The 27,993-nt window shown below is 47.3% G+C and overlaps 3 protein-coding genes across 3 annotated transcripts in view; 2 read left to right on the top strand and 1 right to left on the bottom strand.

Moving 5' to 3' along the window:
- LOC103175074 (sodium/hydrogen exchanger 10-like) overlaps positions 1-5,567 on the top strand; it is a 32,845-nt gene extending 27,278 nt beyond the window's left edge. Inside the window, 4 exon segments of the mRNA XM_042341563.1 lie at positions 2,713-2,904; positions 3,173-3,310; positions 4,188-4,376; positions 5,448-5,567. Coding sequence (XP_042197497.1) covers positions 2,713-2,904; positions 3,173-3,310; positions 4,188-4,376; positions 5,448-5,567 — 639 coding nt within the window.
- Positions 5,568-10,151: 4,584 nt separating this feature from the next.
- On the bottom strand, positions 10,152-11,738 carry LOC103174838 (tigger transposable element-derived protein 4-like). Its single transcript, XM_007887410.2, has one exon. It carries the CDS (start codon positions 11,736-11,738, stop codon positions 10,152-10,154), a length of 1,587 nt encoding a protein of 528 aa, XP_007885601.2.
- A 4,463-nt stretch (positions 11,739-16,201) lies between these two features.
- On the top strand, positions 16,202-27,615 carry LOC103174837 (ubiquitin-conjugating enzyme E2 variant 3). Its single transcript, XM_042341592.1, has 12 exons — positions 16,202-16,396; positions 18,488-18,572; positions 19,651-19,716; positions 20,253-20,416; positions 21,001-21,136; positions 21,879-22,000; positions 22,832-22,937; positions 23,037-23,207; positions 23,727-23,894; positions 24,224-24,305; positions 25,010-25,133; positions 25,864-27,615. Exons 1-12 carry the CDS (start codon positions 16,355-16,357, stop codon positions 26,026-26,028), a joined length of 1,431 nt encoding a protein of 476 aa, XP_042197526.1. The 5' UTR covers positions 16,202-16,354; the 3' UTR covers positions 26,029-27,615.
- The last annotated feature ends 378 nt before the right edge of the window (positions 27,616-27,993 follow it).

Genomic DNA, 27,993 nt, shown 5'->3' with positions numbered 1-27,993 from the left:
ATCACCATGCTTCAGGAGGGTTCTGTTAAGATATCAAGATTCCTGACTGCGCTTTATGCTTTCCTAATTGTAGCTACAGATTTTCTCTAGCACGGAGTTGGCTATATTGCAGCATTAGGGCCTTCATTACAGCTCCTATTGAAGTTAAGACTTGCATGGCTGTGTCTCAGGCTGACTAAAATCTACTATTAATAGCTAAGAAAATAAAGTTTTTCCTCTCCCTCTCTCTAATTCTAGGGTGAAATCCCACCAGCTATTAAATGCAATTGCTTTGTCGTGGTGTAAGGAAACATACAGAATTTGGGATTAGGTATAAAAATTGACCTTGAAAAAAACAGTTTTCTACCCTATTATTTTAGCAACTGGAACAGTGAGGTAGAAAACATCTAATTTTCTATTGAAATTTGTTACAACAGGTATTAGTTTTTAAGTTAAAACTCCCCATGTGCTAAGCTAAATACAGTACCCGAGGGTTAATTAATATCAGCCAGCCCTTGGCAGTGCATTAAAAGCGAGGACGAAGTTTCAAAACTAGAATTAGTTGTAACTTACATTTCTGATGGTCTGGAGCCAGCACAATGCAAGAGCAAGGAAGCGATATTTAATTTATACAGGATATTTGGTTAAGCCGTATTTGGGAGACTTCATATTATTGTGGGCGCCTCATTACAGAAAGGATTTCAGAGGCATACAGTGTTGATTCATATGATCATACCAATGATGAGAGTTTACAGCTATGAGGATAAGCTTGAAATATTGGTTCTGTTTTCACTGGAATGGAGAAAGTTAAGATGGGATATAGTAGAGGTCTGTATAATTCTAAAATCCTGAAAAGATAGTGAAAGATTATTCCTGAGGGCAGGAAAATTTTAATAAGGAGATGAAAGAGATGGACCATCACTTTGCATGTAATTTAATTTATTCATTGTTGTAAACATTTCAGAAAATTACGAGTATAAATAACGGATGGCAATATTACCGGAATGTCTTCCCATACATTGCTTATGATAATGAGGTTTGCTGACTTTAAGCAGATTAAGTATTGTTAGTCATTATCTTATAATGCCATCAAATGATCCAATTACCATGTGATGGACTTCCTAACATTTCAGCCATTTTTTGCCTGTCACGATTTGTTCTATTGAAAGAAACAACGGTCTTGCACGACCCACATTTGTATTTTTTCTCATTTTAATCCATCCTTTGAGTGAAATGCATACCATTGAGAGAAGATATTACAGAGGGAACTTGTAGAGGTGTATAAAATGTTAAATGGGATTGAAAAGACAACCCAGAAAAAANGTTTGGATGTACCAAGACAGTGGAGGACTTAGGTTAAGAGTTGCAAAGGGCAATTTCAAGACTGATACCAAGTTTTTCTTTATCCTTAAAAACCCTTTACTGGGCACTCTGCTATATTCATTATTTGTTTTCTGGAATATATTTGCAGACTATTCGATATTGTTTTACTTGCTCTCTCTCTGACAACAGAACCATGTTGTATTGTCCTAAATTAAGAAAATCATCAATAAATATTTGGGAATAGAAGGGTATGGGAGGGAGTAAGGAATGGGTGAAGAATTGTGTGGAGTATAAATGCCAGCATTGGTTGGCACCACCACTGGTTGGGCCGAGTGGCCTGTTTCCGTGCTGTACATTCTTCATAACAAGCATCTTTATAAATATTTAATTGTGCTGCAAGAAATTGCACTTTGCATGCTTATACACACGTGAGAAAGGGATGTTGGGAAGTGCACTTTGTTATTAGTTGAACAAGTTGTGGTTACTGGGATACTACATCCTTTCTCCTCCCTCCTTTCCCAATTTCCTCACTTTCACTCAATGACTTAAGAGAGCACTTCTCTTTCTGCTTTGTTTTCAACCAGGCTGCTCCTTAGTAAATAGCTCTGGTGCCCTCTACTGTTGTACACTATTATTTCCAAATGACTGTTCTTTGAAAAAGGGTACATCTTTTGAAATATCCAGTGAATGTTAATTGTACTTCTTGCAACAGCACAATGTACATGTTTTTTCATATGACCAAGTCTTTAGACCATCTTTTCGCTCCCCACCCCCTCAGCTCCCATCCCTAGCTCAGGTGTCAAGCCAGCACTGTCAAATACCTAAGGATGTCTTCAGGCATGAAAGTAATAAACTTAAATTTATATTGTATGTGCACATTGAAGCACATCTGACCAATATGCTCCAGTGTACAAAACGAGCAGTGTTATGAACAAGTGTCTAATCTTTGAAATAATTTCCATATGGTTAACCAGAACTCTCATATTCCTAGGTATTTTACATTTTAAGAATTTAAGGAGTCGCGTTCCTGATTGTTGGTCAATTATATGAATTTTGTGAGCAGACATCTTTCATCTGATATTCTGCAGCATGTTAATCTGAGTGCATAAGAGGTTATTTTTTCATACTGATATCACGGTATGTGTGAAATTAGTTTCTTCTCATTTGAAAGTTGGTGGCATTCAAGTTAAGACTGATTTTTGAGCTGCTTACAGGGCAGCAGCCTTTAACAATTGTACAAGAGTCTTACACTGCTCCAACAGCACATCAGTGCAATTATCCAAGAATAATAGAATGATAGAAAGAATAACCTTTGCTCAGTCCATGATTGTTCTGTTCTTATTTAATTTTCTGACTGTTCCTGTTGCCTACAAATGTCATGTTAAACTATTTTCCCTATATTTTGACCAGCTCCACGGTCTCAAGCCACAACTTGGAACCAACAAAGGAACTGAGCTGGATTCTGTAGATCGAGACAAAGAGCCAGGCAAAACTATGCCTGTTTTCACTGACTACAGAAGCAGTGGAGCCATTATTGGAGAACTGAACTGTCTAACTCAGCAAATAATGGAGGTCACTGTGACCTGTGAAACTGTAGCACAGGTAAGGACAAACTTTATTTCTTTGCTGACAGACATCTTATACACTACATATTTAAACTGTTAAACTTCATTGGATGTTACTTATTTGAGTGAATGCAACACATCAACGCATAAAATGTCACTTGAATTACCTGGTTTCAAAGAAGCTAATGAACCTTAAAATCTTACACATTTTTAATTTTTAAGTATGGTGATGGTTTTTTGCATGTGGCAGACATCCAAATGTCAAAACAAAATGGTTGTGTGCTGCCATTTTCATTTCTTTTCAGACTTGTTATATTTCAATTGATGACCTGTTTGAAGCGTTTGATGTCTTTTCTGAGTTTCCTTCTCTGGAGTATAAAATCTGGCTGGCACTGGCGATCCGCATTGCTGTTAGCATCATGATGGCTGACATAACATATCAGGTAACTTTGTTGTCACAACAAGGAACTGTGGGAATTGTTGGACACTATATTCTGAATCAACTGTGGGAATGTGAGATAAAGTTTTTGCACCATTCCTTAACTAACTATTGCCCACTAGGTGGCAGAATTAGTTCAATGGATTTTACTGTTGGGATTTGACCTTGGACCCAACTGAACAGGATCCAGCAAATTTTGTCAGAGGATCTATACTTTGCGTTTGCAACTGACTGCCCATCAGTAGTACCAGAAATAAGACATGAGACTCACATGTAAGAACCATGTCTTCTCTCTTCTTGGCATCCAAACATTTGATCCCTGAAATTTCTTATATTCTTAGCCTTAATATCATTAACTGTTTACTGCTCAAAGGCTCATCTGTTCCCTTTTGAATGATTATATTGATTGAGCCTCACTCACCATTTGTACTAATGAATTCCGGTCTTAACAACACTCTGAGTGAAGAAATTCCTTCTAATTTCTCTAATAGGAAATAGAAGGGTATGGGAAAGAGATGGAAAGTGTGATTAATAAAACAGGGAAACTTTTTTAAAAAAGGAAGGTAACAGTGGCAGTGATAAGCTTCCTTGTGTGCTGAAACTTGTTATGTTTCTATATTGAAGATTTTTCATTAAAATTTCTATTCCATTCCTTTTTAACCGTGCTTTCGATCATGTTTCCCCTCCCAACATCTTGGCTCACACTCCCAGCTTGAGTGCAAACCAGGACTGAAAAGCACCTTGGGATGTCCCCCTGATGTGAAAGGCACTGTATAAATGTAAATTTGCCCTGTACTGTAAAAACAACCTGACAAAATTGATCTAAATCTAAGAGAATCTAAATTTCCATTTCATTCTAATTCCAAACTACCTTTGCTCAGGGTTGGTCCTACAACAGCATCTGTTCTTACCTAGCTCGTGCTTACGTGGTGGATATAGAAAAAAATAACAGATTTGATCTTTATGATGGGACAGTGGAGGATGCATTTCTTATTTATGGAAGTTGTGAAGATATACAGTCACAGAAATCGTACGATGCCCCATCTTATATTGCCAAAACTACACATCAGGTAATAGAACCACTTTCAAACTACTTTCAGAAAGCAGATGCAAAATACAGGAATAGCATTATATGAATGCAAGTTCCTAAGCCTAAGTAAGTTTTATTTAAGCAATAAACTTAAACCTTGTATTCTTGAACAGCTCCTGACTTTCCTAACTTGTACCAAATGTTACTATGACCAAACTAATAGGATTAATTTTATCCAAGTAGAATTGTGTGTTCTTCACTCGCACTATACATTAGGACTGATTATAATGTGCTTCTCGATATTTACTTACCAAAAAAATCCCAAATGCATGCAGAAATCCGGCTGGCTCACTTCAAAATGCCGGCTTGTATTTTTGGTGCAAAAATGGCTGACCTTTGAACATAAGCATTAGGAGCAGGGTCTGCTGATGTAATTTCCAGATGCGTAGCCAACCTGATAAACAGGAAGTCAGCCATTTTTTAGTGCATGAACTAAATCTGAGAGTATTAGGCGCTAGTTTGCCCAGGGTGTGCTTTGGATGCTATTGGAGCTTAACCAGCTTAATTTACCCAGCTTGCCATTGAGCGCATGGTTTGGCAGGCTTCTTGCTGCTTGTCCAGTTAGTTTAAGATCACTCTACCAGTTAGGGCTTTGGTTTGTAGGGCCAAATTGAAGATTCCCTGCCTCCAGTGAACTCTAGTGTGTGTGTGTGTGTGCGTGTCTCCTCTCTCTCTGTGTCTCTCTCTTTCTGAGTGTGTGTGCGTGTCTCATTGCGTGCCTCTCTCTATTAGAATCTATCTCTTTTTCTCTGAGTGAGTCTCTCTGTGAGTGTTTCTCTTTCTTTCTCTGACTTTGTAACTTTCTGTCTCTCTTTAAACATTTTCTCTTTTCTTACTTTTCTTTCTCTCTCTCTCTTGACTCTCTCCCTGTCTCTAACCTACCCTGTAAATTGCTGAATAAAATTACCTTTTACGCTATCAGCTCACAGTCCTAATAATCTCACGTGGATGCACAGAACTAAATTTTGTTTCTGGTATTTTGTGTTCATGTATACATCGTAATCTGACTGTATTTTAACACTATTCTATCTGTTTCTATATAACATTATAGGTGATAGGAACAGCCAATATAAATAAAGTGCTGATTGTTAGTGCAACCTCAAAGCTTGCTGAGGAGTGTACTGATGCATCCTGCTTCCAACAACCACCGACTAACAAATATTGTAAGTAAAGCTGATGTTATAACTATTAGACAGTGCTTAGAATATTGATATACATGTGAACTGATGAAAATAAATAGCTCTTGAGACTGCTACTAATATTATTTTGATAGAGCCTTCTCTGCACCTAAAATAAAATTGCAGGAAGACTTCACTCTTCTTTGTAAAAGACAACCAGTGCTTTTTCACTGAATATCTGCCATGCTCCCAGGTTAGGTGGAGGAAAGGTTTGATCCAGGATAAAACTTCCAACATTAAAAAATCATTTCCAATCAGAAGAGAGTTCCATAGTTTCATGAATGTTTGCACCCAAGACATTCTTTTGCTGGTTGACCTATGCTATCACACTCAAGTGACCACTGTTCATGAGTGAGTCTTACCAGTGAACGTTGACAGGCCACTCAACTGTCACATCTAGGTCACACAGGCAACTAATAGAGAGACCGGGAGCAGGAACCCTAGGCTGTCTTTCCTTTCCGAAGCCTGGAGCCAATTTGGCCTCCACATGTAGCCCTGGCTGAAAGCAGCAAACTCAGCATGAACCAGGATTGAAGCTCCTGGTTCATAAACTCCATCTACTGCACTATCACCTCCAGCTCCACCTCCATATTTCTCATCTATCATGTCAGTCATATTCTCAAATCTCCAACAGTCAGCATAATATAATATAATAATCCTTGCATTTGATATAGCGCTTTTCACGTCTTCTTGACTGCAATAGACTGCAAAGTGAATTGACCGTATATTTGTGGGAGAAACGCGGCAGCCAATTGCACACAGCAGTGTCCCACAAACAGTCGTGGATTGAAAATGACCAATTTATTATTGTTTTTGTTTTTTTGGAGGGTGTAGTAAGGAAACTTGCCCGAGGGTTCGCCCTGCCTGGAATTGAATCCAGGTGTCTCGCTTACAAGGCGAGTGCTCTAACCACTGAGCTACAGGACTTCACAATTAAATATGTTTTTTTTTGATATTTCAGTATCAGCATCAACCCGGAGCTATTTAACAGAGAGATTCAGTTCAAATCCACTGGAGCCCCACGTGTCACAGGTACAGTGAACACAGAACTTAGCTTTACTTTGACTTACTTAATTTCACTAGATGAAAGTCTACTTTATATTCTTTCATAACAACGTTCCTCAGGTATCGAGCAGAGGAGTGCAGTAGGAATCGATCAGAGACATTGGGAGGTGATTGGGCTTGAAGAGGTTTATGGGTGAGGACCATGAAATCGATCTTCTGAGAAACCAGTAGAGCCTGGCAAGAAGTGGGTTGATGGGCAGGCAGAGTTTGGTGCTGATTGAGACAGGTTTTGATAGCCGAAAGGGGGGAAACAAGGCGTTGGAATATCAGAAGAGTTCCAGAAGTGCCAAAGGGACTGAAAGCATACCTGATAATGGTGGGGCTGAGCAGGCAGGGACATGAAGCAGGTTGTGGAACGGAGGCCTTGGAGTAGGGTCACAGGAGATCGTAGAGGTAAACTGCGGAAGCTTTTTAAGATAAGAACAAGTATCTCAAAGGCAATTTGCTGAGGATAGAAAGCTAGAGAAGTCAAGTGAGGAAGAAGGTGCTGGGCTTGTGGAACCTGGTACAGGAGAGAATATGGGCTGTAGAATTTTGGATGATCTGAAGCTTGGAGGTCAGGCAAACAAGGTGTTAGAAAAACTGAGGCTGGAAACAGAGAGGTCCAAGGATAGAGCCACGAAGAAGACTGCATGGGTGGGGAGGAGAAGCTGATAAGAGATGTAGTTCAGATGCTGAGAAAGGTAGGAGTTAAACCAGGAATGTACAGAACCTTGAAAATGCATCTAGAAGAAGAGACAGTGGAGAAGGATGGAATGATTGACAGTGTTGAAAGCAGGAGAGTTGAGGATAAGGAGACACAGGGAATTCTAGTCCCAGCTTGATGAGGATTCTTTGTGACTTTGACCAGGACTGTGTTGGATTCGGTCAATGTTGTTGAACCCAGATTTGTACGGAGCACATGCGTGGCTCATGAACAACAGTGTGAGCCACTCAGATTGTTGAAAGTAGTTGAAAAATGAAACAAGTCACAGAATTTCCTCTGAAACATTTATTTATAAGCATGTCATACTTTTTTCAGTTGTATGTGCAAATTGCTAGTATTTAACTGACACACATTTCCATACAAAGAAAGTAGACACATCATGAGGTGCAAATTATTTCCATTTAAATATTTAGAAAACAATCCGTGGAAATTGTGTGCTTAATAAACAAATCTATGTCATTATATTGTCACTCAAAAAACCTATTGAGTATACTCGTTTTATTTGATTATGCAGACTAGTATTATTTTAGATGATTATTTCAATTCAATATGTGTTAGTTTGTTGGTAATCTGACAACACAGTTACGTTCAGATGGTGTTTGATCACTGAAACTGATTCATTATACCTTTGTACTACATATTCTGCAAACAGTCAGGATTCTTACATGGTTTGCTTGTCCAGCATTCCTGGGATGTTTGAGGGTGCAGGTGAATCGCAGTTTAAAGATTGGGGTTATGGCCTGAGCCCCATTTGTTCACATGTTTCTTTTGCCCACACACCTTTTGTCTCTCATCCATTCTGACTGTAAGAATCGCATCTTTATTTATACAGAATATTGTGATTTTAAGACATTTACCTAGAATGCCAAAACAGTGCCTCGATGTGGATGGTAACCTAATTTAAACCCTCAGGACTATTATTCCTGAATATTAGAAATCTAGCTTTAGTTTCCAGTTATACAGTAAACTCTGGATGTCCCTCCAAGGGAAAAGGGTCAAGTGACAAGTTATCCGATCTGATGAGTTAGCCATATGCATCAATAAATAGTATGGGAGGTGCCAGGGCATATGTGAAGATCTTGAAATCATTATATTGTGTGATAGGGAGCCAGTGAAGCCTGGCAAGGACTGGGGTGATGGAGTGTGCATTAATATAAGGGTAGCGCGTGAGGATGAGGGAAAAGCCGGGGAGGTTAAAGAGGTCAGAGGCTCAGGTAAGAAGACGTTGATGGAAGCCAAGGAGTATGGCTTCTGTCTTGTCAACATTCAGCTGCAGAAAGCATTCCTGGGATGTTTGAGGGTGCTTGTCCAGCATTCCTTAACCTCCCCTCATCCAGGCCTTGATGTCTGACAAGCAAACTGACAGAACATCAGCGGACCTGGAGTTGCAGCTGTTGGAGGAGATGTAGATTTGGGTGTCATCCACATCCTGGAAACGCTGATGGTGAGGATATAGGTAGCAGTTTTCAATTAATTGATCCCACGTCTGTGGATGACATTACCATGAGGGAAAGAAGGGGGCCGAGGATAGAACCTCGCTCTAAGTGACCCTGCGGGAGAAAACATTTGCGGAGATGAAGTGATGGTGGTTCGTTAAGTAGGACTCAAACCAGTAGAGTGCAGTCCCACTGAGGTGGATGACCTTGTCGAAGGCAGTGGAGAGTTCCAGGAGAACAAGGAGGCAGAGGGAGCGCTCGTCGCAGAGAGAAAGGATGTAATTTGTGACTTTGACGAGAGCTGCTCTGTGCTGTGGGCATGGCAGAAACAGGACTAGAGGGGCTTGAGGGAATGGAGGGAGAGTTGTGAGTGAAGTAGATTTGCAATGTTTCCAAAACTGTAGCTGGTAGTTTGCATGGTTAGAGGAATCAAGGGTGGATTTTTTGAGGTGGGAAATGATGACAGGAATTTTGAGGGGGAGAGGAACAGTTAACTGTTGGAGGCAGAGGGGGAGTTGGGTGACCACAGCTGGGTGGAGAGAGGGTCGAGGCAGTAGGTGGTGGGCTTCATATGGATGATGATGGTTGACGGGGAAGGGAAAATGGGAGTAAATGAATGTAGGGTGGGGCAGTAATAGAAGCCATGGCGGAACAAATGGGTGATGTAGAAAGCATGGGCGGTGCTAAGAGACATGGGGGAGGAAAGAAGAGGCAACCAAGGGGATAATAATAATAATAATAATAATCCTATTAAAAATAATAATGTTGCCTATCCTTGGGGCGAAGAAGTCTTGGAGCTCTTCGCAACTTGTCATTTGAGGTGTGCTTGTGGGGAGTAGAAATGGGGCATTTTGGGAGAGGATGGTTGGGACCAGGGACGGCAGCAAAACATTCACATTGAGACTAGGTGCGAAGGGATCATCGGTGCATTGTCAATCCAAAGGGATGGAGGGGGCTAGAGGAGATAGTGCAGTGGGAGAGGGGGGATGCCACTTATTGTGTTATTTATTTAGACAAGAGCCTAACCTAATAAGTAATTTAGAGAGGGTTTGAGAGATAAAGAGAAAAGACAGAGAGGTGAAGAGAGGACTGGAAGGGACAGAGGGAGATCACAGAAACAATAAACAATTTGCATACAACAAAATATTGTATTCTTGATCATTTTCAAAACTTGACAGACAGATATCGCTCATCCGTTCTATCAATACAGAATTTTCCCTCTCTAATTGTAAGGTACTGTATTTCACACAAGAGCACAGGTGAGAGTTTAAGCACCTTGCCACTCTGACATTGTAGCTGTGCAGTTACAGTCATACTACTAAAAGCAACAAACATTTGTTACAACTGCAAATCAGAAATTAAAAAGTAGCTCACAAGTTGCTGTACTGATCTAAATTTACTTGGGAAAAATACTCCATGATATTCTTTTGTCGCGCCTGAGAGGAAACCAGACCAGCAAGTACCGCAGAAAGGCGGCTAAGTTTATATGGAGCATCATCGATGCCCTGTTGAGCCAGAAGTAACTGCAGCGTGTCAACTGCTGCAATGCCGGCTGCTAGTTTAATCGGGGGGTGTGGAATATCGGTGTCGTCATTTTCTTCTTCATCGGCCTCATCTTCTTGATCTGGCTTACCACTCTTTGATTGTGTGGCAATAATGTCACTCTCAGCAGTCAATTCCGATACACTGACTGCAGCGTCCACGTCGATGAAATCATCCTTGGAGACATTTTTTGGCCACAAGCCGATAATACGTAACTGTTCAATGGTGGTGCTGAAATGGCTAGATTCCTCTGATTCAAACCCCAAAACACTCTTATCATCAGCAGCTGGCTGATCACGAGTGAAACTGCAGTGCCGGAAGCAATTTGCAATGGTCTCTTGTTCCACCAAATCCCAGGCTTTTTTCATCATAATGATTGACGTCAGTACATCCGGTTTGAACGTCTTCCCGCCATCGGATGCCACGAGTATACGCATAGCCAGATCATGACGGTAATGAACTTTGAAACTCCTAATGATGCCACCCTCCAGGGGCTGAGTGCGTGACATTTTGTTTGGTGGCAGAAACTGTAGACGCACAGCCTTGAGGCCACTGATACGTGGGTGGGCAGAGCAACTGTTAACAATAAGGACAACCTTCCTCTTCTGGCCAACCATGTCACGGTCAAAGGCGCGAATGTATTGCTCGAAGATAGTGCTTACCATCCATGCCTTCGTGTTTGCCATATACTGGACGGGTAAGCGATTGACTTGTATCCCATTAAAACAATGAGGTTTTGCAGATGTCCCAATAATCAACAGTTTTCTTTTATCAGATCCATCACTGTTAGCAGCCAGTAGAACGGTAAATCGCTGCTTACTTTGCTTCCCACTCGAACATTTTTCTCTCTTGAAAGCCAAAGTTCTGTTTGGTAGTAACTGCCAAAATAAACCAGTTTCGCCTGCATTATAAATATCCCGTGGCTCGTATTCTGAAAGAATCGCAGCCAGTGTTGTAGTTTTCCACTTGTCAATTTTAATTGCGGAGCTGATTTGGCTTCTTCGCAAACTAACTCCATGTCTTGACTTAAAGCGCTCCAACCAGCCATTCGTGCACTCAAACTTTGCCTCGCCTAACTGCGCTGCAAATTGATTTGCTTTTTCTGTAAGAATTGCACCACTTACTGGAATGCTTTGAGCTCTTGCCTGACGAAGCCAGGCCAATAAGCAGTTCTCAATATCACTGTGAGTGGACGTCCGCATTCGTTTTCGATTCACGTTGAACGTATCTGCATTGATAGCACCGAGAATCTTGTCCTTATTCTCCAGCCACGAATAGAGGGTTGTTCTTGGAACATTAAACTTTTTCGCAACCACGGCTTTACTTTCCCCATTGAGCACTTCGCTGATAGCATTTGCCTTTGTTCTAATTGAAAGTGTCTTGCAGATCTTCTTATTAACAGTGAGTTTGCTCATTTTTATCAAACGACTGGGTTGCAACACGACAAATACCACACGGCTGCCCGAGCAGCGAACTTTTCCTGCGGTTATCGCGAGATTGCAGTTTCGGGTCACAAGGAGCAATGCTAACACACTGAACGTTGTACTGCTGGAACTCCGCAGAAATGGCCTTCCAATTTTCTCCTTTTCCCATCAACCCTTTCCGCACTCCCATTGGGCCAAATGCCTGTACGTCAACCCATCTCACACTTTCATTGGACCATTTGCCTTCCAGCAATGCACCCCAAGCTCCCATTGGACCAGCCATCTTGTTGATCAACCTGCCTCACAATCACATTGGTCCTTTTCCTACACATCAACCCATCCCTTGCTCTAATTGAACCATCCACCTGTCCCTTTCTCTTCAGTTGCGTGCCTTCGGGTCATAAGTGTCATGACTTGACGTGCATCTCACTCGTTGACACAGATTTTTATTTCTGAAGCGCTGGATTTCAGGTGCCAGAGCGACTCGCCGCCCTTCACCCATGTTATCCGATCAATTTTATACTGTTATAACAATAATTTCTACAATGCGACAAATTACGTGTTAAGCGGAGTGACAAAGTAAAGCAATGTATTTTAATAGTTTATAGGGGAAGTGCCGGGGTATTGATGGCATGACAAGTTAAGTGACAGTGACGATTTAAGTCAGGGTCAGGTTATCCAAAGTTTACTTGTGAGGATGGGAAAATTGTGGTTATTAATAATAATCCTTGCATTTGATATACTGTAACACCTTATTGTTGAGACTTCTCAAAGAATGTACAGTCAAGTGGATTGACAGTGAATTTTGTAGGTGAAATGAATTTTTGAAATAGGTTACATCCTGCTTGAAAATTATCTTGAACCACAGGATAGTGTATATGAGAAGATAGCATATGGACCTTCCAATTCTTTCATGTTCTTGCCCCTCCCTACCTCTGCAATCTTCTGCAGTTTCATTCTTTTGCTTCTTCTCCTGTCACCCTCCTTTCTTCCAACTGAAGCCTACTGCTTGCTCATCTATCCTTCCAGCCCAGTATCAGGGTCAGAGCTTTCAGGGAACTCTTCCTCTAAATCCTTAACTTTGCAATCAATGTTTCCTAAACACTTGTCTTTCACTGTACCTTCAGTCAGCATACTCAGACACTATCTTCCCACCCTCCTTAACTTTGCAAAGTGTATTGTGATATTATCCCACATGAAAGGTGCTTTATATCAATACAAGTTGTAGTAATTCTTCTGTCTGTGTTTGCAGAATGCTACGGCCAGCACTTCATCCGGTCAGTTGATAGTACCCAGTATTTCTCACGTGCCATCCAGAAATGAGGTTCACCCTCCTTCTGCTGGTGCTTCCTTATTCCGATGAAAAGGCACATCTGATTACAAATAGCTTTGTCAATTCTGGTCAGAGACCATGGATCCAGGACTGTGAGAGTTTAGGCTCACATTCTTTGTTTGTATATGATTATCTCAAAAGATATTTAAAGGTGAGAATTTTAGTAACAAAATTGTTTGTATTCTTTATTACTGACATGTATTTAACTGTTGAGCCATGGCTGCAAACAGTCTGTGTTCATTTTGACTTGTTGCAATGGCTCAGTGGAGTGCAGTGTGGAGAATGTTTTGTTTGTTTAAAACCTATATACTTGTAACATTTACATGTGTGTTTCTACATGTCCCATGCTGAGTAAATCACATGATGTAGGACTGTATTTCTCAGTAAAATATTGCAAAACTAGAAAATAAAACTTATGATTATGTATCTGTCCACACACATTTTAAACACATTGCTTACATTTGGTAAACCATGAAGGTAATGACAAACTCTTCACTTTAATAATAATAATCTTTGCATTTGACATAGCGCTTTTCAAGTCTTCTAGATGGCTGAAAGCGCTTCACAAAATATACTGTAAAGTGAATTGACTACAAATTTTGTGGATGAAACGCGGCAGCCAATTGTGCACAGTCGTATTCCACAAACAGTGGCCAAATAAGTGATTATTATCAGGCGTGTGCAGTAAGGAAACTTGCCCAAGGTTTTGCCCTGCTGGGAATCAAACCCAGGTCTCTCGCTTGCGAGGCAGGTACTCGTAACCATTGAGCTACAGGATTCCTTTAATGGAAGAGCTGGAACAAGAGTTAAAATATGACCTAGTTGGAGAGTCAAGGAATATGGAATGAATTAACTCAGAAGGCCATTGTTCGCTGCAACTAAGGCATTCTAAACGGAGATAGATATATACTGTATTTCATAAGTAAGAATATTGCATACATATGTGTCTGCTTGACTCAGCTGGTAGAACTCTGGACTCTTCTTGGTCAATAGTATATTCTGTGAAGTGCTTTGAGATGTCTCGAAGACATGATAAGGCACTAAATCAAATGCAAAAAATATTATTATAACATTGTGCATTCAAGCCCCACATCCCGTTTGAGCTCTCAGTCTAGGCAGACACTCCAGCACAGCATTAACAGAACTTCGGTGTTTCAGATGAGGTCAGATATTCAGATTAAAGATTCCATGACACAATTTGAAAGGAGAATGGATGTTCTCTCAGTGTCCTTGTAACTGGTAAAACATCTTGATGCTGTAATGAGAGAATGGTACAGTTGGTATTACTGGAAACACAAGATCAATGAAATGCGCACTCTCCCCTGTAAGGGCACATCCAGTTTAGCTAATTACAGAGTATTAGCGCACATTGGTCAGAGCCAGGGATTGGGGGATCCCAAAAGTGTGCGTAGGGCACAGGTGGACTGGGTAAAGAGAAACCAGGAAATGTTCCGAGCAATCTTGTGAATGACTCCCAATGCTTACCACTACCTGCGCTGAGTTCAGAAGTGATGTTTAAGTCTTGACAATGTTTCTTAACACATGGATTTTTGTGCTTTTTGGCGCCACCACTTACCCCCCAACACACATACACACATACACACATTCACACTCTCTCCCCCCCCTCCCCCCCCCCCCCCCACACACACACACACAAGGTGGTACCCCAATTTTACATCACCATCCGGATTGGGAAGCCACTCTGCCAATTGCATTGGGGTACTGCTGGGGTCTAATCAGCTAAAACTGTACAGTTTGCCACTAAGAGCACTTGGTGATAAACTTCCCACTGCTGTCCAACTCGAACCACTCAGTCCATTGGCATTGATGCAGTTTGCAGTTATAACAACAGCAAAAATCTAATACTTTCCTTAAACATCCACACATATATCTGAAGCCTCAGTACAGCAGCATTCAGCCCGTCTCAGCTCAGGCACTGCTGGAGGAGGGCTGAGCACACGGGAGGACCCGTCCGCGCTGAGCAACAATCCAACCCAACAGTGAGCAGCCAAACGGGAACCGCGGGGTAACAGGCAGCGGCGGGGCAGGGAGGGGCTGTCAGAGCAGCCACAGCGGCCACCGGGCTACCCCCCCCCCCGGGCTCCCCCCACCACCAGCCGGGCTCCCCCCGCCCCCACCCGGGCTCCCCCCGCCACCAGCCGGGCTACCCCCACCCCACCCGGGCTCCCCCCCCACCCGGCTCCCCCCACCCCCGGGCTCCCCCCCCACCAGCCGGGCTCCCCCCACCCCACCGGCCCCCCACCACCAGCCGGGCTCCCCCCCCCACCCACCAGCCGGGCTTCCCCCCCCCCACCAGCCGGGCTCCCCCCCACCCCAGGCCCCCCCCCACCAGCCGGGCTTCCCCCCCCCACCAGCCGGGCTCCCCCCCCCCCCCCCACCACCAGCCGGGCTCCCCCCCACCACCAGCCGGGCTCCCCCCCCACCAGCCGGGCTCCCCCCCCCACCCGGGCTACCCCCCCACCCCCCACCACCAGCCGGGCTCCCCCCCCCCCCCACCAGCCGGGCTCCCCCCCCCCCCGGCTCCCCCCCCCCACCACCAGCCGGGCTCCCCCCCCCCCCCCCCACCACCAGCCGGGCTCCCCCCCCCCCCGGGCTACCCCCCCCACCCCAGGCTCCCCCACCACCAGCCGGGCTCCCCCCCCCCCCACCAGCCGGGCTCCCCCCCCCCCACCAGCCGGGCTCCCCCCCCCCCACCAGTCGGGCTCCCCCCCCCCCCACCAGCCGGGCTCCCCCCCCCCCACCAGTCGGGCTCCCCCCCCCACCAGCCGGGCTCCCCCCCCCCCCACCAGCCGGGCTCCCCCCCCCCCACCAGCCGGGCTCCCCCCCCCCACCAGCCGGGCTCCCCCCCCCCACCAGCCGGGCTCCCCCCCCCCACCAGCCGGGCTCCCCCCCCCCACCACCGGGCTCCCCCCCCACCACCCGGGCTCCCCCCCCCACCACCCGGGCTCCCCCCCCCACCCGGGCTCCCCCCCCACCCGGCTCCCCCCCCCACCCGGGCTCCCCCCCCCACCACCCGGGCTCCCCCCCCCCCCGGCTCCCCCCCCCCCGGGCTCCCCCCCCCCAGGCCCCCCCGGGCTCCCCCCCCACCCCCCGGGCCACAGGCGCTGGGAGCTCCCGGCCCAGAGGCTGCAGATCGAGAGGCTCTTCTCGCCGCCCCCACACAATCCCATCCCGATCCCTCTCTCTCCCACTCGTAGACGCCCGAACTCGACGCGGAAGCGACGTCTCTGAGAGGGAAACTCGGGATCCAGAGATGGAGTTTAATCAACAAATACTAAAGAAACGTCTGGAGAAGGTGAGAGATATTTGGGAATTGACACAGTTCGTGTGTGTGTGTGGGAGTGTGATACCGAGTGATTGTGTGTGTGTGGGGAGTGATGCAGTGATTATGCGTGTGGGGAGTGACACAGTGAGTGTGTATGTGTGCGTGTGTGTGTGTGGGAGTGACACCGAGTGATTCTGTGTGTGTGGGGAGTGATACAGTGATTATGTGTGTGGGGAGTGACACAGTGAGTGTGTGTGTGTGGGAGTGATACCGAGTGATTGTGTGTGTGTGGGGAGTGATACCGAGTGATTGTGTGTGTGTGGGGAGTGACACAGTGAGTGTGTGTGTGTGTGTGGGGGGGGGGTGTGACAATGAATGTGTGTGTGGGGAGTAACTGAGTTTGTGTGGGGAGTGACAGTGAGTGTGTGTGGGGTGGGGGGGGGGGGTTTGGGGTGACATAGTGAGTGTGTGTGAGGGGAATGACCCAGTGAGTAAGTAATAATAATAATACTTGCATTTGATATAATGCTTTCCACGTCTTCTCGATGTTTCAAAGCGCTTCATAGAATAATAATAATAATAATAACAATCCTTGCATTTGATATAGCGCTTTTCATGTCTTCTCGACATCTCAAAGTGCTTCACAGAATATACTGTAAAGTGAATTGACTGTATATTTGTGGGCAAAACGCGGCAGCCAATTGCGCACAGCAATGTCCCACAAACAGTCGTGGATCGAAAATGACCATTTTTTTTTGTTTTGGAGGGATTATTGTCAGGCGTGTGGAGTAGGGAAGCTTGCCCAAGGTTTCGCCCCGCCGGGAATCAGACCCAGGTCTCTCGCTTGCGATGCGAGTGCTGTAACCACTGAGAGCTACAGGACTCCACGAGTGTGTGTGAGGGGAGTGACACAGTGAGTGTGTATGCGTGGGGAGTGACACAGTGAGTGAGTGTGACTGATTTTTGGGGGGCAGCTGACACTTGTGGAAACCCATCACCGCGCTTAAGAGCATTCAAACCAAACTGAGAATTCCATGCACCTACACATGGAAATTCCAGAGATGGACTCATCCTGCTTACCTAATTCCAGAGAGTATTAGGCGCAGGTTGGCAAGGGCCTAGGCTTGGGGAACCCAAGATTGCACTGGGGTAACCCAGCTTACCATTGATATCGCTATCTAGCAAGCTTTCCCACTGCTTGTCCAGCTACAACAACAACAACAAGATTCCATTTATAGAGCGCCTTTCACGTCGGGAGGACGTCCCAAGGCGCTGGACAGTTGGGTCAGGACCCGAGCATTGGGGGGGAAATGGTCAGGGTGAGGGGAGGGAAGGGAGGGGGCGAGGAGGGGGTAGAGAGTCGAGAGGGGAGCTGAAGGCACGGTCAAAGAGAAAGGTCTTGAGACCGGCCTTGAAGGAGGAAAGGGAGGAAGCAAAGCGAAGGCACTGGGGGATAGGGGCTGAGAGGCTGAAGGCCCGGCCACCGATGGTAGAGCGATTGGGGCGGGGGATGTGGAGCAGACCGGAACCAGAGGAACGGAGGGTACGGGCAGGTAGGTAGGGGGATAGTAGGTCGGAGAGGTAGGAGGGAGCGAGGCCGTGGATGGCCTTGTAGGTGAGGATGAGGATCTTGAATTCGATCCTCTGGGACCATCCTTATGGCTTTCGGTTGGAGGATTGACAGGAGCTGAGTGTGAAGAGTCCCTGTCCTTCAGTGACTGGTCTGCCCTTCCATGTCCTGACAATGAACCATCAGCAGTGCCCTGGAGTGCTGTGGACCTGCCTGGCTCAGCAACTAGTCTATCAAGACTGCCGCACAGGGTGGGCTCAATTCTGACAGTCTGAACACATACCCAATGAGAGGCACACAGTGAGACAGACACACACATACTCAGTGAGAGAGATACAATGAGGCAGATGCATTCTCCGTAAGCAGGACACAGTGAGATAGATACACACTGATGTGTGAGGCACTTAGACGTGAGAAACGTATATATACAGAGTGAGAAATGGACAGTCACAGTGAAAAGGATACACACACATACGGACTAAGACAGGCAGAGGGATTGATTGCTACTCATGTTCTGGTCCGGGTTCTGAAGCCGCTCGTTTCTTTTTCAGTATAAATTCCGGGACCTGACCATCGAGGAGCTGAAAAATGTGCACAAGAAATACCCAGAATTCCGATTTTCAATGGACAAGTACAGTAAGTCTGTCAGAGCAATGCTTTGTACGGTGTGACAACAACTAACTGTATTAATATAGCACTTTCAAGTGGGGACGACCTGTTAGGATGTGTTTGGGGGTTTAGGATTCGTTGTTGCTGTATTAAACCTGAGTTGACGAGAGTTTTGTCTTGAAGTGAGCACCAGTGGTCGAATTCAAGATCCTCATCCTCACCTACAAGGCCATTCACGGCCTCGCTCCCTCCTACCTCTCCGACCTACTATCCCCCTACTTACCTGCCCGTACCCTCCGTTCCTCTGGCTCCGATCTGCTCCACATCCCCCGCCCCAACCGCCCTACCTATCCCAGTGCCTTCGCCGCTTCCTCCCTTTCCTCCTTCAAGGCCGGTCTCAAGACCTTTCTCTTTGACCGAGCCTTCAGCTCCCCTCTCGACTCTCTACCCTCTCCTCGCTCCCTCCCTTCCCTCCCCTCACCCTGACCATTTCCCCCCTCTTCACTCCCTCCCTCCCTTCCCTCCCCTCACCCTGACCATTTCCCCCCTGCTCGGGTCCTGACCCAACTGTACAACACCTTGGGACGTCCTCCCGACGTGAAAGGCGCTCTATAAATGGAATCTTGTTGTTGTTGTTGTCTTCTCTCCTGAGAGAGGCTGCTCCCCGGCGGCACCCGGCAGCAACACTAACCCAGGCTAACCCATGCCATCTCCTGCCGCTTCTCCTCCCCTGGGCAATGTACAGCACCAGGAGAAATGACGATTGCAGTCACCCGCTCTCTCACTCTCCTCCGCACTCCCTGCCTTTCCTTTCCTTCCCTCCCAGTGGAACAGCCTGCTGGTGAACAGGGTGGTTCTCTCCCGGTGTGGGCGTGTTTGATTCCCAGTGAGTTTGGGTCTGGGTATGTCTGGTCTGGATGTGGGTGGGTTTGGGTGTGGGTGGGTGTATTTAGGTATGGGTGCGTTTCTCTCCTGGTATGGGTGTGTTTGAGTGTGGGTTGACTCCCGGTGTGGGTGTGTTGAGTGTGTTTGGCTCCAATAACGATCTCTGGGCTGTGAAGACAGAATCGTCTGCTCCGGACTGAGGTTTGCTTTTCAATTTCAGCGTTCAACGATGGCTCACAGAGAGACCTGCTCAACCTGCTGGGTACTGTACCCGTCACATATCAAGGTAATTCCGCCTCACCAAACCAGGCAATCGCTGCCTGTTACCTAATGGGTCATCCCAGCCTACTAACTAACAGGTAATCCACTGGTAGTTAAGACACATGGTAAGCAGGTAATGTCTCCTGTTAGTCTCTCCCCTGTCAGGAGTGGAGCTCTTTGTTAGTCAATAAAATCAAACTGTAAGGATTTTTAGGGTTAAATAGATAGCCCAGGCTGCTGCACGTCCTGTCCCCTTCAGCACCTCCATTGGTGACTGTACCTTCAGGCACTGCATCTCGCACCTCTGCAACTCTCTTATCCTGGCTCTTGCCTCTTTATCTACCTTTAAATCCAACTTCAACACCTACCTCTTAAGGCAAAAAGGCCACCTAGCCCTCCCCCTCACCCATATCCCTTGTGCAGGAACAAACCTGACCACATTCCTGCAATACTGCTGATCATCCTCATTCCTCACCTCTTCTGACGCTTCCTGTTTTTAAGCTGCTGTGTGCTCATGTGTTGAGAAAATTGAAACCTCAATCCTCTTCTGTTTTTCTTTAGGATTTTCCTACAATATTCCAGTCCGCCTGTGGATCCTTGACTCCCACCCGTTCGGGCCACCTCTGTGCTTCCTGAGGCCAACCCCGGACATGGTTATCCGCGAGGGGAAACATGTGGATGTGCAGGGACGGGTTTATTTACCTGGTCTACAGCACTGGAGCCATGTAAGAACCTTGAGCGATTACACCCACACACATGTTAGACATTGTGTCACAGGTGCCCACTGGCCATCGAGCTGTCATATAATTTATTATAAATTACATTTATGCAGCTCCTTTCCTGTCATGAGGACATCTCCAAGCACTTGGCAATGCTGGATTGATATCTAAGCTGGGTGTGGAAGCCTAGGTGGGGAGGGTAAAGAGTGATCGATGAGGTGGGCTTTGAATGAGGGGAGGGGAACGAATCCAAGGGATTCCGGGATGGAGTTCCAGAGAGTAGAGGCAGATAGCATGAAGGCCATAGCATACAATATAGAAGTAAAGGGGTAATAATAAACCTATATAAATCACTTGTTAGGTCACAGTATGAGTGTCGTGTCCTCGGGTAATAATCTCTCAAAAAAAAATTGGTCACTCAATCCACGATTGTGGGACACTGCTGTGCGCAATTAGCTGCTGCGTTTAGCCCACAAAGTACAGTCAATCCTCTTTACAGTATATGCTCTGGAGCTCTTTGAAATGTCTCAAAGACACGATAAAGCAAGGATTATTATTATATTATTAAAGTGAGGATCTCTCTTGTGCAGCCCAAGTCTGATGTGGTGAGTTTGCTGAACGAGATGTCGCTGACCTTTGGGAACGAGCCGCCCTTGTTCTCCAAGCCCAGCACGGACGGAAGGTCGGTGACCGAGCTCAGCGCCATCCTGGCTGAGGTCACCACAGGTTTGTGAACTCTTCCAACCTACACCTGGAAATCCCAGAATGATTGTCAAGGGACATGAAGAAACAGCCAGTCAGTGAAATATTAAGGGTTGTTGGATGAACTGGGAACTGGGAAGCAGCTGATTTAGTGATACAGGGACCCAGAGGCAATGGCTTGCTTCTGTACAGAGAATTCAGCCTAGATTAGTGCAATGTGCAATTAGTCTGCTGTCTGTCAGGGCCCCGGGGGAGAGGAAATGTGCCTGTCTCAGCCCAGTTCCCAGGTGCTTGAGTATAATAATAATAATCCTTCTATTTGATATAGCACCTTATCATGTTGTCGAGATATCTCAAAGCACTTCACAGGATTTATTGTGAAGGGTAGTGATTGCATTTTCTGGGACCTCCTAAACCCCTACCAACTCACCCGCTCCCTACGCTCAGCCGGCTCCGGCCTGCTCCACCTCCCCCGACCCACCTGTCCTACCATTGGCGGGAGAGCCTTCAGCCCGTGCCCCCAACCTCTGAAATTCCATCCCCCAATTACTCCGCCTCACCCCCTCCTTAGCCTCCTTCAAGTCCCGCCTCAAAACCCTCGTCTTCGACCATGCCATCGGTCACCCCCTCTTCCCCTCCCCGCCCTTCTCCCTCCCTGACCCCAGCTCGGGTCTGAAATGCTGTACACTGTCCAGCACCTTGGGATGTCCTCCCGATGTGGAAGGCGCTATACAAATGTAATCTTGTTGTTGTTGTTGTTCTACAGGTATCTCAGGCACCAGCCTACAAACAAAGGAGCCAAGTCCACATCTCCCACCTTACAGCAAAGTCACTGTGCTGGGCAGTGGGGATCTGGCCATGGCCTGTGTCACCAGCATCTTAGCTAAGGTAATGTGCGTTGGCCAGCCTGAAACTCCTCCACCTCCCGCACCATGCTCGGATCCAAAACAGCCAGAGTTTCACATGTGTAATTTCCTGTGGAATGGAATACGCAGTCTCTCCCTGGAGGGACGCACCCTGCTTCCCCAATTCCTGGAGAGTATTAGGTGCAGGTTGGCGAGAGCCAAGGCTTGGGGAGCCCAGAATGTGTGTTAGGGTAAGTGCTGCAATCTAACCAGCTAACACCACATAGCTTGCCATTGAGAGCACTATCTGCCAAGCTTTCGTGCTGCTTGCCCAGGGCTTTGGCTTTCAGGGTTAACGGGAGCTGAGTGGGAAGAATCCCTGCCCCCAGGGACTCGTCTGCCCTTCCAAGTCCCGCCAATGACAGTGTCCTGGATCTGCCTAGCTTTGAAAACCTAGATTGGACAGACAACTCACTTCTGACATTCCATTGGCCAACGTGTCATCTTGAAGCCAGTTCAGCTCAAAGAGACCCTGATTACCTTCCCGCCAGTATCTAATCTTAACACAAAGTGATGGAGCTGATCCATTCTGGATAGTTACTGTTTTCCTGTGTGAAGGGTCAGAGTGAGGGGGAGTTACACGTAATTCTGGAGTGTCCGCTCCGTAGGCCCTGAAGCCACAATCTTCTGACTTAGTGGAGCGAGCGACTAAGCCAAGCTGAGACCTGGTCCACTCTGAGGGGTGAGAATCCCATTGTGAATCTCAATGTGATGATGGGTCCCGAGGGTGGGGGTAGAACTGGATGCTGGGATGTCGAGGGAAGAACTCTCCCAGGCCACAAACCGGTGGTCTGACTCCTGTCTCTGTCCGCAGGAAATTGTGGAGAGACTGGTGTTCATTCAGACATCGGAGAACACGCTGAGAGGAGGTTCCTTGGAACTCGAGATCTTCAGTCTCCCCCGAGTGGACAGCAGCAAAGGTAGAGTTGTCAGTGGGCACAGAGGGTGTTTGGTGGGGGCCAGGTTTGGGACCGTTTCCCAGACTTTGACTCTCTCTCTATCTCTCTCTCTGGCTGTAGACATGTCGGCCTCGGCAGGCTCCAACGTGGTGGTTGTCACAGCGAACACGCTGGGGAAGGAGGGATCATATGTGAACGTGCTGCAGAGCAACGTGGAGCTGTTCAGGTCCCTCATCCCCAGTGCCGTGATGTACAGCCCCCACTGTGTGCTCGTCATCGCCTCCCAGCCAGGTACATGCACCAGTACATGTGTGGGGAACACGGGAGGAGGCATGTGGAGAACACAGGGGAAGGCATGTTGGGGAGGCATGTGGGGAACACAGGGAGAGGTGTGTGTGGAATACCTGGAGGGGAGAGACGTGTGGGGATCGTGTGCGGGAAGCGTGTGGGGAATACTGTGAGAGATGTGTGGGGAACACGGGAGTGGGGGTGCATGGGGAGGCACGTGGAAAACACTGGGGGGGAGGCGTGTGGGGAATGCGGGGGGAGCGTGTGGGGAACACTGCAGGGCAGGCGCATGGGGAACACAGGGTGGGGGGAGGCGCATGAGGAACACGGTGTGGGAGTAGGCGCATGGGGATCACTGGAGGGGAGGCGGGTGGGAGGTGTGTGGAGAACATATGAGGCTGGCCTGTGGGGAATGCAGGGAGGTGTGTGGGGAGATGCTTTTCTTTGGCGGTGGGAGTGAGGGGGTTCTCAGTGGGGATGAGGTCTGGACTTGTCTCTGATCTTCCTCACTCTGGTGACTAGTGGACGTGATGAGCTTCGTGGCCTGGAAGCTGAGTGGCTTTGCTCCACAGCGAGTGCTGGGGACCGGCTGTAACCTGGACACTCAGCGCCTCCGCTACCTGCTGCGGCCCCTCTGCCAGCCCCCGGCTCACCAGCCCTGGCTCATCGGGGAGCATGGGGAGAACCAAGGTACCAGCATCGCCTGCCTCACCTCCCCCCTCCCACCATCCCCATCCCTCTAACACAGCCTCCCTTTGAGCAACCACCAGGGACTCTCTCTGTCCGGTGACAACCTGGGCACCCCCTCCACTCTCTCTTTCTCTCCCAGAATCCCCTCCTTCCTCTCTCTCTGCCCAGATTCTTTCCCCCATCTCCTGGCCAGAGCTCCTCTCTCTCTAACTCTGTCTCTCTGGGTCCAGTGCCCCCCCCACCACCCCTCCCCCTTCCCACCTGTTCTGACTCTGGGTGGATGGGTGCTGACGTCTTGATGTGTCTCTCCCCTGTGTCTATGGTTGCAGTGGCTGTACTGAGGGGCCCAGGTAGGGATGGGACTCCAGACCTCACCGCAGACCATCAAACATACGAGGAGGCAGCACGTCGGTAAGCAGAGTGAAGCGGGGGTGGAGGTGGGGGGTTTGAAGCCCATGCCGTTCTCCTAGAGGTTGGGGCTTGTACACGTGTTGAGTTTACCGAGGAGCGTCTCTTACATGCACGTTACGTAACTGTCATAGGCTTCTCTGCAGTGGGACTGTGAAGGGGTGGGTAGATTTCAGATGGAGGTTGAAATCACCCATTATGAGCAGGCGTTTTGTGCAGAGGGACAGGGATGTGGGGAGAGAGAAGATATCTGTGAGGAAGAAGCCAGGAGGTTTGGGTGGTAGACTAGAAGAATTTTGAAGCAAAGAGGAGGGATGGTAGAGGGTGAGGTGCTCAAAAGAGGGGAAACAGCCAGAGGAATAGGGGAATAGACCAAGGGAGGTTTGGGAGGTGAGCTATGCGGTTTCAGCTGGTTAGACTCTAGCAATTACCCCAACGCACACTCTGGGATCCCCAAGCCTTGGCTCTTGACAACCTGCACCTAATACGTTCCGGAATTAGGTAAGTAGGATGTGTCCCTTCAGGGAGAGATTGTGCATTCCATTCCAACAATCTATCTCTGGGATTTCCAATTGTAGGTGGAAATCTCAGTTGGGTTTTGAGACTCTTAAGCATGGTGATGGGTTTCTCCATGTGTCAGACACCCGGCTGACCAAAGAAAAACAAAATTGCCGGGGAATTTTCAGCCTTGTTTTTCTGTGTTTCAGGGCAGTCCAGGGGCTGAAGGAGAAAGGCCAAAGGTCATGGTGTGTGGGGCTGTCGGTAGCTGATCTGACTGAAACCATCCTGAGCCAGCATGGGAGGCCACACTCCGTTTGCACACTGGCACAGGTGAGAGCAGCCCGGCTCCAGGTGTACTGCCTCAGCGTTCAGGCCCCAGGCCCAGTTTCCAGTGCCCAGGCCTTCAGACACAGTGTCTGTGGATGGGCAGCATTGACTGCCCTCTTCAGTAGGTGGAGCTGTAGGATGGCAGACTTTGGTGCGACTGAACTCAGCTGAAATTATCCACAAGCAGGGGTACAAGAATGAGAATCCTGTCTAACTTCCCCCCACCCAGAAACCAGCTGTAGCCCTGACTCGTGGTGACAGCCAGTGTACAGCTTATTGCAGGTAGCTGCTCCTGTGGTAGGAATAACTCTGAGAGCAAGCAACTGCTCCACACTCAGGGAGTTTCTTTCCCCCGATGTCCAGGCCAAGCTGGGGCCAATCTCTGAATTGGCTTCAAATCCAGATCCAACCTGCCCTCGTCACCACCAGGTAAAGAGAAAGGAGTTTCTCTCCCCTGATGTCCTGGCCAACAATCCCTCAGATAAAATCGGTCACTCATTCTATGGCTATTTGTGGGACATTGATGTGCACAGTTGGCTGCCATGTTTCACTCACAAAATACGCAGTCACAACACTTTACAGTATTTCCTGTGAAGTGCTTTGAGACATCTCAACGATGTGATAAGGCATGATATCAAATGCAAGGATTATTGTTGTCATTATTTGAGGTGAGGATTGTTAGTATTAAACTCTGAGACTGGTGTTGCTCACCACACACTGACCTTGTTGGCAGGGCTATCACGGGGTTGGCAGCGAGGTGTACCTGAGTCTGCCCTGCCTGCTGGGTGGCTTTGGGGTGCTGGAGGTCACGGCCCTGGAGCTGACACAGGAGGAGGAAGAGAAGCTGCAGAACAGCGCGACAACACTCCGGAACCTACTACAACAGCTGACGCTTTGACACCCATCACCCAAAGTTGATACAAGAGTGCATGAAAGGGGAGGGGTAAGTCGCGGTGGGTAGATGGGAGCCATAACTACTAACATTCATACTGAGCACAGCCACGCTCCCCAGCCTTGGCTGGTAACCCACAGTCTGTCTGGGGCACAGGCAGGGTGTGCCCACACTGCCAGCCTCAGCATTGAGTGTCCTCTTGGCTTCAGATAATCTTTTGGTCATGGATCATGCATTGTATCTGGGAAGATGTCTGCCCCAACTGTCTTCAAGCTAAATCAACCATCCACTTCCTAGCTGTGTGGGATCATTGCTGTGCAAAAATTGGCTGTTGCATTTGTTTTAAAAATACACAGTCACTCCACTCGACAGCAGTAACCTGTAAAGCACTTCTATAGATTACATCGAACATTGTAGCATGCAAACAGGCCATCTAGCCCAGCTCCGTGCCGGTATTTATACTTCACTCGAGCACCCATCCCTCCTAACAGGCTCTATATCAAGTGTCAAAGCGCTACACAGTTAATTGTCAAATGAAACACGTTCTAACTTTAAGATGTCTACACCCCTCACCCCATCCCTGCCCCACCAATGGTGGCCAAGCATTTCGCCCCCTTGCCCTGACTCTCTGAAACATTCTCCCTAAATCCCTTCACACTGGCCTGCTTCATGTCCCCCGTCCTGCCCGCCTCATCATCGATGGTCAGGCCTTCAGTCTTTCTGCCCCCATCTTTTGGAACTCCATCTCACAGTCCCTTCACCTCGCCCTTCCCTTATCTCCTTGAAGGCCCATATCATGACCCTCCACTTCAACCGTGCCTTTGTTCACCCTCCTATTACCTACCTTCCCTGCCCTCTTGATCCCAACTCCCAGCTCGGGCACAAATCCTTGGATGTCAAGCGCCTTAGGACCTCTCCCAACGTGAAAAGTGCTTTAAATCTTACCTGTTTGATTTTGGTCACCTTGTACCCTGCTCGTGCTCCCTCTCTGTACTGCAAATTGCTTTGAGACATTTAACTATGTGAAAGCTGCTATCTCAGTGCAAATTGTTGAAATAAATAATGCTAACTGGACAGCATAGCAGTGCACAACTCCTTCTCTGGGCAGATGGGTGTCTGACCCGCATGAAAATTCATTAGCGTGCTTGAGTATCCAAACCAAAGTGAGAGTTCCACATATGTATGTCAGAATGTGGCTGGGGTAACTCCTGGAGTCCAACCAGCTAAAACCACATAGCTTGTCATTGATAGTACTGTCTGGCAAGCTTTCCTGCTGCTTGTCCAGCTAGGATCACACTACCCCCCAACCCGAAAGATTGTCGAAGGTGCCATCCCTCAGATGAGACATTAAACCCAGGTCCTGTCTGCCTGTTCAGGGGGATGCTACAGCTGACATAACACTATGAAAGAAAGAAGGGAGTTTCTCCAGATGTCTTGGCTAAAAATCCTCCAAATAAAATGGGTCACTCACTTCATGGCGATTCAGACTTCTGTATATACATTGGCTGCAGTTACCCTACAAATACAGTCACTACAAATGACATCAGTTCCCAGCACTATGAAATGTCTCATTAAAAAAGGATCAACATCAAATGCAAGGATTATTGTTTTCTGTTTTCTTCTTGGTCCTTGCCTTCGGGGCCCAACTCTCAGTGACTATCTCAGAACAAGCCACACACTCTGCCTGTGCAACAGTGGGCTTTGACAGCATCGAGACAGCATGAGAAAGGGGGAGGTGAGGAGCGAAAAAAGGAAAGCGCGTCTTTCAAAAAGATGATCATATCTGTAAATTAAGATTATGATAAGGTGGATGTTTCCACTTATTGGTGAGTCCAAAACTAGAGGGGATAAATATAAGCTAGCCAGTAACAGATCTAATAGGAAGTTTAGGAAAAACGTATTTTAGGAAGATAGTATACAGTCAATTCACTTTACAGTATATTCTATGAAGCACTTTGAGATGTTGCGAAG

The sequence above is a fragment of the Callorhinchus milii genome, unplaced genomic scaffold, assembly GCF_018977255.1.
Source record: "Callorhinchus milii isolate IMCB2004 unplaced genomic scaffold, IMCB_Cmil_1.0 Scaffold17, whole genome shotgun sequence".
NCBI lineage: Eukaryota > Metazoa > Chordata > Chondrichthyes > Chimaeriformes > Callorhinchidae > Callorhinchus > Callorhinchus milii.
This window is presented reverse-complemented; position numbering and strand designations above follow the sequence as displayed.

Bases quoted from the DNA above. Each gene is read 5' to 3' on its own strand.
- LOC103174838 (XM_007887410.2), bottom strand. From the start codon at position 11,738: ATGAGCAAACTCACTGTTAATAAGAAGATCTGCAAGACACTTTCAATT.
- LOC103174837 (XM_042341592.1), top strand. From the start codon at position 16,355: ATGGAGTTTAATCAACAAATACTAAAGAAACGTCTGGAGAAG. The intron at 20,417-21,000 runs GTAAGAACCTTG...TCTCTTGTGCAG, and splicing joins GTCTACAGCACTGGAGCCAT to CCCAAGTCTGATGTGGTGAG. The intron at 23,895-24,223 runs GTACCAGCATCG...CTATGGTTGCAG, and splicing joins GGAGCATGGGGAGAACCAAG to TGGCTGTACTGAGGGGCCCA.